This window comes from Loxodonta africana, chromosome 7 (genome assembly GCF_030014295.1).
Source record: "Loxodonta africana isolate mLoxAfr1 chromosome 7, mLoxAfr1.hap2, whole genome shotgun sequence".
Taxonomy (NCBI): Eukaryota; Metazoa; Chordata; class Mammalia; order Proboscidea; family Elephantidae; genus Loxodonta; species Loxodonta africana.
Genome location: NC_087348.1, coordinates 61,986,917 through 61,996,189, shown reverse-complemented (window position 1 = coordinate 61,996,189; position 9,273 = coordinate 61,986,917). Strand labels below are relative to the sequence as shown.

General features: G+C 40.2%; 1 protein-coding gene across 1 annotated transcript; it reads left to right on the top strand.

Moving 5' to 3' along the window:
• The first annotated feature begins 6,155 nt into the window (after positions 1-6,155).
• On the top strand, positions 6,156-7,639 carry LOC111751222 (isocitrate dehydrogenase [NAD] subunit gamma, mitochondrial-like). Its single transcript, XM_023550776.2, has one exon. The coding sequence runs from the start codon at positions 6,455-6,457 to the stop codon at positions 7,637-7,639; it is 1,185 nt and encodes a 394-aa protein (XP_023406544.1). The 5' UTR covers positions 6,156-6,454.
• Positions 7,640-9,273: the final 1,634 nt, after the last annotated feature.

Genomic DNA, 9,273 nt, shown 5'->3' with positions numbered 1-9,273 from the left:
GTGTAGTATTGTCTAGGACTAAGCCAACTGGCTAAAAAAGCTGGCTTTTGGAAGCCACCTCCAACTTTCAGATTTAGCAATTACAGTAAAACCTGCGAAAGCTGAAACCAATGTAAGGTGAAAACCTGTCAGAGAAAGGAAAACTCAAATATTTTCCACTAATAGAGATGGATAGAAAAGGTGGAAAACTTGTGAGACCTGGAAAAACAAGGCAGTCCCATCGAGTTCCAGCTCTCACAGGTTTCACTGTATTATAATAACCCTACTATAATAATTTTTTTTTTTTTTATAATAATTGGGTCATGTTGGTTTAACAAGTGTAGAATGTACTTTTTAGGGACTAGAGAATTTTGGGCTAATTGAACTTGGGACTTTTTGAGAAAACCCACGGTGTATTGTTCCCTGAGCTGGTGTCAACAGTTGTAGACTGTGTGTGTGAGTATTGAACTAAAAACTAAGATTGGTTTAATAAGGAGCACTTCATTGGCTCACATATTTACTCATTATTAGCACAAAAATTCTCTTGAATTATCCTGGTTAAAACAAAATGTCCAAAATAGAGCAGTTGAAGAAAAAGATGTAATAATCACATCTCTGAATAGTTTTTGGAAAGCCCCAATCCTGCTAGATAGGGAGAGAGAATTTAGAGTGGCATAGTCAAAGCCCCGGGTAATAGAAAATTATTCAATAGCGTTGTTCATATGGCTGTAAAGTTTAGTCAGAAAGAGAGAGAAAAGATCAGCTGTTTCCAATGTACTTGTCATCTTGAGTCTTTACTTGTCTTCTTGTCAAGAAAGGCTGATGTTGCTGCTTAAGCCTCACTTTTGTGACTGGACTATAAACTCCTGTTTCAGTCAAAAACCAAAAAATGCATCAATAATGTGGACTTCCCATCCTCACCCCAATCCTTTTTTTAGGAGGGGTAGATTTTTTTTCCCTTCACTAAATGAAAACTATATCCAGAAACAACTTCTTCATGTAAAAATAAATGTAGCTTTTCCTCAAGCAAGAACCTGTACAGTGGATTTGAGATTGTGCAAGGTATATTCTCTTTTGGAAAATGATAGGGGCTCTTGATGACTTTAAACCTGAATCTCCAAAGCTCTCTGTCATCTGGCAGGTCTTCTGTGGGTATTAAATAATGATGGAGTGACAGGTTAAAATTTGTGTTAATTCTGCAACAGAGAAAATCTTTTTAGAAAAGTATTTATAAAACAATGTTCATAATCAGTTGATTCTGTAGGACAAGTGGACTTCAAGAGCTTTCTTGGAATTGGTGTGTGTTTTAAAATTTCTGTTTGCATTAAGGCAAAGACTTGGTATAAAGTGGTCTTGAATATTGGAATTATACTTTTTTTTTTTTAAGTGAATGTTTTCCTTTTTAAAGAAGTATCTTTCAAAGCCCTGGATTTTTATTTCAGAAACCTTAAATGTCTTTTTGCTGCCTTCAGGCTGTCATATAAATTCCTTAGTTGGCCATTCAAGGCTCCTTGCTTTCTGACCCCAATTTACTTTCCCCATTTGTCTGCCACTATTTTCCACATAAACCCTTCCCTTCAGCCAAATGGAGATGCTCAGTGTTACTTATAGGCTTTTCATTTTTTTGCATGCATTTAAAAAACCCTCCCCTTCCATCTGCGTTCAACTGCTTCCAGCCTTTTTTTAAGATTTGACTGAAGTCTCTTTCCTAATCATTTTAGCCAAGGTACACCATCAGCCCATTCTCTGTACTTTCATGTACCACCTGGGTCAGAAACCATTTAGCATTAACTTCCAGTTCACATTTTATCTAAATACATTGTATTTTAATTCTGCTTAGATTGTAAGCTTCTTGAAGTCCACAGGCCTTATATTTATCTCATAGCATTTCTCCTTTCTGACATTAAAATATCCAATTATTTGTTTGTTACTTGTCTATTTATCTGTCATCTATCTTTCTATCATTACTGTCTACTCCCACTAGAATGCAAGTTCAAAAAAAGATCATGTAACTTGCCAAAGGTTACAGACCACTCACGCATAAAGTTACAAAAGTTTATGATTTATTTAATTAATTAGATCCCTCTCAAAGTTACCATCATAAGGATGTCACACTCATTCATTTGCATTTCAATAGAGTATGCTCACTTGTGTGGGGAAAAGGCGGTTAGAGCCAGCTGGAAGTGAATTGCTCATAATTCATAGCTTATTTTATATTTGCTGAAAAACTTCATGAACTATGGCTATCGATGTGTCATTAATAGTTTTAGCAATTGTGAAATATTATAATCTGTAAATTGCAGATTTATAGTTATGTTGCTTCCTTGATTTTACCCCAGATACATTTTTAATAAGGAAGAGAGGTGAAGAAAGCATATGTGTGCATCTATATTTGCATTGCATAGAAGTGAGAATGAGGCTGTATTTACAGCTTCCAAGTCAAAGGCAAGGTGATAATTTAAATGACATGTGCGATAATGCTATTTATATTAACATCATGGATGAACACAAATGCTGTATGTTTTCTAACCACAAAATAAGCATTATTTTTGCTTCAGCTTTATTAACCAATACTTGATTTTCTCATATTACCTTTGGGGATCTGGATTTGATCTTTAAAATATAGTTCAATATTGTGTTTATATTAGATTAGCTATGTATATTTTTTCCTCATAAAATGACATGTTTTGAGATCGTTAAATAGATGATTTCACTAACCATTTCCTGGTAAAATGCTTTTTTGAATATGACATGTAAAAAATGTTTGGGACCTCTTGGTGTTATTTGACCTGCTCTTTGTGTGTGTGTGTGTGTCTGTGTGTGTGTGTGTGTGTGTATGGTTTCCATTACAATCTGGGTATGCTCCTGGGAGTGTGTCTCATATGAATGTCATTCATCAACTGTCAGAGCAGAAGAAAGGTTGAGAACCTCTGCTCTAGGCTATTTCATATACTCCTGTGTGGTTAACTCTCTCCCACGTGTTGATGAATCTGAATCCTCACCCTTGATCCCTTCTCTGGAGCTACAGACTCATTTATTAAGCCACCCGTTGGGCGTCTTCATGTGGATGTCCTACAGGCCCCCAAAACCCATCACATCTGAAACTGAACCCATTTTCAATCCTATTCCCCAACCCAGCTGCTCCTTTTTCAGTGTTGTGCATTTTCGCTGGTTACGTCAACATTCACCCAGTCTGTTAAAAACGTTGAGGATAATATTCATTGTTTCCCAGATCAGTAGCCTAGTCCTGTTTATTTTGTCTTCTAAGTATCTCTGAAAATGTTTTCTTCCTCATTGCCTTCACTTTAGTTCAACTGCTCATTGTTTCCTATTGGGACTCATTCATAACCTAAACCAAACCCACTGCTGTCAAGTTGATTCCGACTCATAGCAACCCTATAAGATAGAGTAGAACTGCCTCATATGGTTTCCAAGGCTTTAAATCTTTATGGAAGTAGACTGTCACATCTTTCTCCTGAGGAGTGGGCTGCTGAATTCGAACCGTTACCTTTCGGTTAGCAGCTGAGGACTTAACCACTGCACCACCAGGGCTTCTATCCATAGCCATGCTGAAAACCCACTGCTGACATCGAGTTGATTCATAGCCCAGTGTTTCTCAAATTTCAGCATGCATCAGGATCACCTGGAGGACTTAGTAACACATGGATTGTTGGGTCTCAACTCCAGCTTTTGTGATTCAATGGGTCTAGAGATAGTGCCAGTTCCAAAAATTTGCACTTCTAACCAGTTCCAGGTGATGCTGATGCTGCTGGCCCACACACAACTTTTTGAGAACCACAGTCATAGCCTATTAATTGGCCTCCCTGCCACCAAGCCAATCAACCTTAGGATTTAACCTCCAGGTTGCTTACCAAAAATCGTTTTGAAAATGCAGGTCTTGTAGCTGCACAGCACATGTCTTATTTTTGTTCCATTGTGGATAAAACCTTTCTGCATTGTCCAGGGATGTCAGTGGTAGGTCAATCTGGCTATTGAAATCTCAGTCATAGTTCAATTTATAGTCTCAATTTCATGCCTTCATTCTTATCTACACCTTTAAAAGATTTATCTGCCGCTAGCATTTAGCATTAGGGAGAAGGTAGATGTGTATGCTTATGTAAGAGTGGCTCACTGGTAGAAACAAAATTATGTGGCTGTGTTCAGGTCATTTTTTGCCAGCTTTCTGTCCTGGTGTCGTCATCTGCTCTTGCCCCTGGTAGTAGCAAACTATCAGCTGTTTTATGTGATATATTAAGTGACAAACAGGTATCCAGCTGGCTCCTAGTCTACAGCCTTTTGATATCTTTTTTTTTTTTTTTTTTTGGAGGAGTGAGCAGTGTTATTTCCTTTCTTTACTCCCAGCAGGCTGCTTTGAAGCACACCAAATGCTGGCCCCTGCAGGATTGCGCTTTCTTCAATAAGGAGGTCAAGGGCAGGCCCTTGTTACTCAAAGTGTGATGGTAGGGCCGGTTGTTCTGCATCACTAGGGAGCTCCTTAGAAATGTAGAACCCCTACTGCCAACGACTACATTTCAATAAGATCCCTTGGTCATCAAATTTGGCAAGTACTGTCCTATAGGGTCACTATGAGTTAAAATCGACTCAATGGCCATGGGTTTGGTTTTTAGTTTTGGCCTGGACCCCCAGGATGCCTAGAAATGCTTACCTCATCCTGATGCCATTTATCTGCTCATTCACAATGATGGTAATTTCCAGGAACTTTGATAGTCTGGCTTTTCTCATCGGTAAAATGGGGATACTATTACCTACCTTGTTGGATTATGCTGATGTATGTGAAATATCCAGCAAAGAACGTTGCATGTGGTGAGTGTTCTCTAAATGGTAGCCATTATTACTTTTGCATCTTTATCTCCTTGGATTTTAACATTAGCCTTTTGGAAATATTCATAAATATGTCACCCATCTCCCCCCATGAACCACTAACCTGCATCAGGGACCTCAGTGCCTGAAAATTAAACAACAACAAGATTGTGGTCAATTTATAATTAAGGAACGGCTTAATTTTCAATTAAATGGGGTAACTTTAGAAAACAGAGGTTGCTAGCTTTCGAGGTTTCTGGAAATGTAAGATCTTAATGCTTGTAACTTCTAAGTGGAAAGAATGAATTAAAAGATGCTCAGATCATAGTAAGGAGGAAAATATCAATCAAAAATGCAATGAGATATTACCATACCTGTTGGAACGGATAAAATTAAAAATATAATACTAAGTGTTGGTAAGGATGTGGAACGACTGAAATTCTCTTATATTGCCAGTAGGGATGTAAGATAGTACAAACATTTTGTAAAATCTTCTAGTAGTTTTTAAAATTAACAACAATAAAAAGGGACAAACTACTGATAACCACAACAATATGGATGAATCTCAAAAAAATCTTGAGCTGAAGAAGCCAGACCCAAGAGTACATGCAAAATGATTCCATGTGTATGAAACTCCAGAAAAGAAAGAACAGTCTGTAGTGACAGAAAGTAGCTCAGGCATTGACTAGGGGTGAGGGTATAGAGGATATTGGCTAGAAGGGGGCACAAGGGAAATTTGAGGAGTGAAGGGAAAGTTCTGTATCTTCATTATGGTAGTAGTTGCATGGTATATACATTTTTCAAAACTCACTGAAATATACTCTTAGAATGAACCAAAAAAAAAACCAGACCCATTGCTGTTGAGTCGATTCTGACTCATAGTGACCCTATAGGACAGAGGAGAACCACCCCATAGGGTTTCCAAGGAATGCCTGGTAGATTTGAACTGCTGACATTTTGGTTAGCAGCTGTAGCTCCTAACCACTATGCCATCAAGGTTTCCCTTAAAATGGAGGCAGTGTGTAAATGTAAAATATACCTCAATAAAGTTCATTAAACTATGTAAAAAATGATTTTAAAAAATTCCTAAAACAAAGTGCCTTACTACTATTGGTGTCTGCCCATTGAAATTCTACCTTAAAAATTAAGTGAACTAAATTAGAGTTTAGTTCACTAAACCTAGGAGGCAGAAGAGCATACTGGTTAAAACATAGTTTTCAGAGTCAGATGTCCAGAGGAGTCGAGTCTGCATTTACTAGCCAGTGTGACCTTGGGCAAATTACTTTATAATTCTTAAAGCCTCAATTTTGTCATTTAAATGGGACTAATAATACCTCATAGGGTTGACACGAGAATTAAATAACAGCTATATATAAAAAACATTTCATGCTGAGCTTAGCATGTGGACTAATAATGATAAATTATTATTTTCCAATTCTAAAATGTATGTCTTTTCTACTGTATAACACATCACTATTCTTCTGTCTAGCTATCTTTCGCACTACAGTAGAATGTCTGGCCGAGATAGAACGCAAGGTAGGAAGAGAATTTCTAATTGTGACCTAGGCAAGAATTATGGATCAAGAATTCCACCAAAGCAAGAGGAAGAGCACACAATTTTACTTTAATTAAAATACATTTAGACTCAGAGATCATGGCGCTGAAGTTGCTGACAGCTGCCCGTGACACTGTGAAGGCAATTTTTCGACCTACCATTCTCTGCCATCCTTGGAAAATTTTACTTGGCTATGAGACCTCTCTGAGGAGCATCTCTTATCATCCTCAATTACCCATGCATGTTGGACATCAATTGGTTCCTCCATCAGCCAAGTATGGTGGGCGGCACACAGTGACTATGATTCCTGGGGATGGCATTGGGCCTGAACTTATGTCGCATGTGAAGTCTGTGTTCACACACTCATGTGTTCCTGTGGATTTTGAGGAGGTCCAGGTGCACTCCACTTGTAGTTTAGAGGACATTCACAATGCCATCTTCTCCATCCGTCGAAACGGTGTGGCACTAAAGGGCAACATTGCAACTGACCATAACCTGCCATTGACTCACGCATCCCTCAACAACATGCTTCGCACCTCCCTAGATCTCTTTGCCAGTGTCATCCATTGTAAGAGCCTGCCAAGTGTGGTCACCCGGCACAATGATGTAGACATCATTGTCATTCGGGAAAGTACAGAGGGTGAGTACACCAACCTGGAGCATGAGAGTGTGAATGGAGTGGTAGAGACCCTGAAGATCACTACTGAGACCAAGTCTTTGCGCATTGCTGAATATGCCTTCCAGCTAGCACAGGAGATGGGGCGCAAGAAAGTGACAGCTGTGCACAAGGCCAACATCATGAAACTGACAGATGGTCTCTTCCTCCAGTGCTGTGCTGAGGTGGCATCACACTATCCTCAGATCACCTTTGAGACCATGACTGTGGACTATACCACCATGCAGTTGGTAACCCAGCCCCAGCAGTTTGATGTCATGTTGATGCCTAATCTTTACGGCAATGTTATCCACAATATTTGCACAGGGTTGGTTGGGGGCGCAGGCCTTGTGCCTGGAGCCAACTATGGCCAACTGTATGCAGTGTTTGAGACAGGTACAAGGCAAACAGGCAAGTATATAGCCAAGAAGAATGTTGCTAACCCTACTGCTATACTTCTGGCAAGTTGTATTATGCTGGATTACCTTGAGCTCAGCTCCTATGCCACCTCCATTCGCAATGCGGTCTTGACATCCATGGACAACAAAGGTATCCATACACCAGACATTGGAGGATGTGGTACCACGTCGGAAATCATTCAAGACATCATGAATCGCATCCAGACCTAAAATGCTAAAGTGTCTTGAAGGCTAAGCTGTCCCCCAAATCCTCCCTGTCCCACTCTTTAGTCCCCTTCCTCCTGGCAACCCCTTCTAGCTTCGCTAGTGTAGACTCCAGAATAAACCAGCTACTGCCCCAATTTGAAAGGGCAGAAAGTGAATCAAGACTGTTTTTTTCTATCAAATTAAAAGGCCATAAGCATGGCTTGTTTAAATGAGCCAAGACTATTGTATTGTAAATGAATTGAGGAGATTCTTCTCTCTTTTAAGCCACAGTTCATATTTCTCTGATAGGGCCCACTGAATAAATCAGATCTGTTTGTGGAGTGCTAGGGCTTTCCCAGAACCTGGCACACTGCTTTTCTCTTTATCTAGGTCATAAAAATTCAGCAAACTATCCTGCAGATAAGTCTGGCTTCTCTCTGGAGGTTGTTAATGAGTTAATGAGTACAATAAACTTTGCCTACAATATGTATATTGTAAGTTTAATAATAAATAAGGTATCATAAAGCTGAGCTAGTACAGAATGCTTCTACTCCCTCCTAGGTAATATCTTTTCCTGTGGTCTTGTTTATGACCTTTATGTTAGGAATTTTCTTGGGTGTTCTTTTTTCACACATGGATATCCCTGGCCACTGCAGCCCTCCTGGAAAGTGGATTCTTGGATTCCTTCCAGTTGGGCTCAAGAATCTAAAGATAAAATCCCCAGTTAACAGGCACTGGACTCATACTTTGCTGTACAAATAGAGCCCCGGACTGCAAACACCATGCTCAGTGCTTCATAGCCTTTTGTGGTTTACTTCCTTACACTCTCTCAACAAGAGTGCATATAAGAAAACAAAAAGCACTGGGCTAAATTAAGTGTTTACTGTCACCATTATAAGGAACCCTGGCAGTGCAGATAGTTTAGTGCTCAGCTGCTAACCAAAAGGATGGTGGTTTAAACCCACCCAGCAGCTCTGTGGAAGAGAGGTCTGGAGCTCTGCTTCCATAAAGATTATAGAGTAGAAAAACCTATGAAGGTGGAGCCAAGATGGTGGAATAAACATGCTTCCAGTGAGCCCTTTTTATAACAAAGACGTGAAAAAACAAGTGAAACGAGTATATTTATGACAAGCTAGGAGTCCTGAACATCAAGGGCAAGCTTAGAAAGTGAACTGAGGGGCAGGGGGAGGAAGAGATGGTTCAGAAGCAGAGAGGAGTTACTGGACCTGATTCCTGGGGAACCCTCAGGCACCATCCCTGAGAGTGGCAGCGGCAGGCTGGTACTAGCGATCAACCCCAGTTACCTCAGAGAGAAGCAGCCAATCACACAGCCTACTCATGCCTCCGAAGCCAGAGAATAACGGCGCTCTCAGCAAAAGCTAAGTACTTGCGTCTATTTTACCACCCACCCCACCCCCACAAGCTGGCTACAGTGGCTGACTTCCCTGGGCCTGAGAGAGGCCCTGTTGAGTGCCTAGAGCCATCCTCTCGGCCTTGGAGGAAGAATAAATTTGCAACTGGGGAGAAAAGATAATTTGCCTGCTGCGCTAACCGGGGGGAGCTCAGGATAGAAGTGGCTCCTGTCCAGGCATAAGCAATCCATGGACTTTGAGCACCTTCCCCTCTTCATGGACCTGTGTGGGCCTATTTCAGGAGAA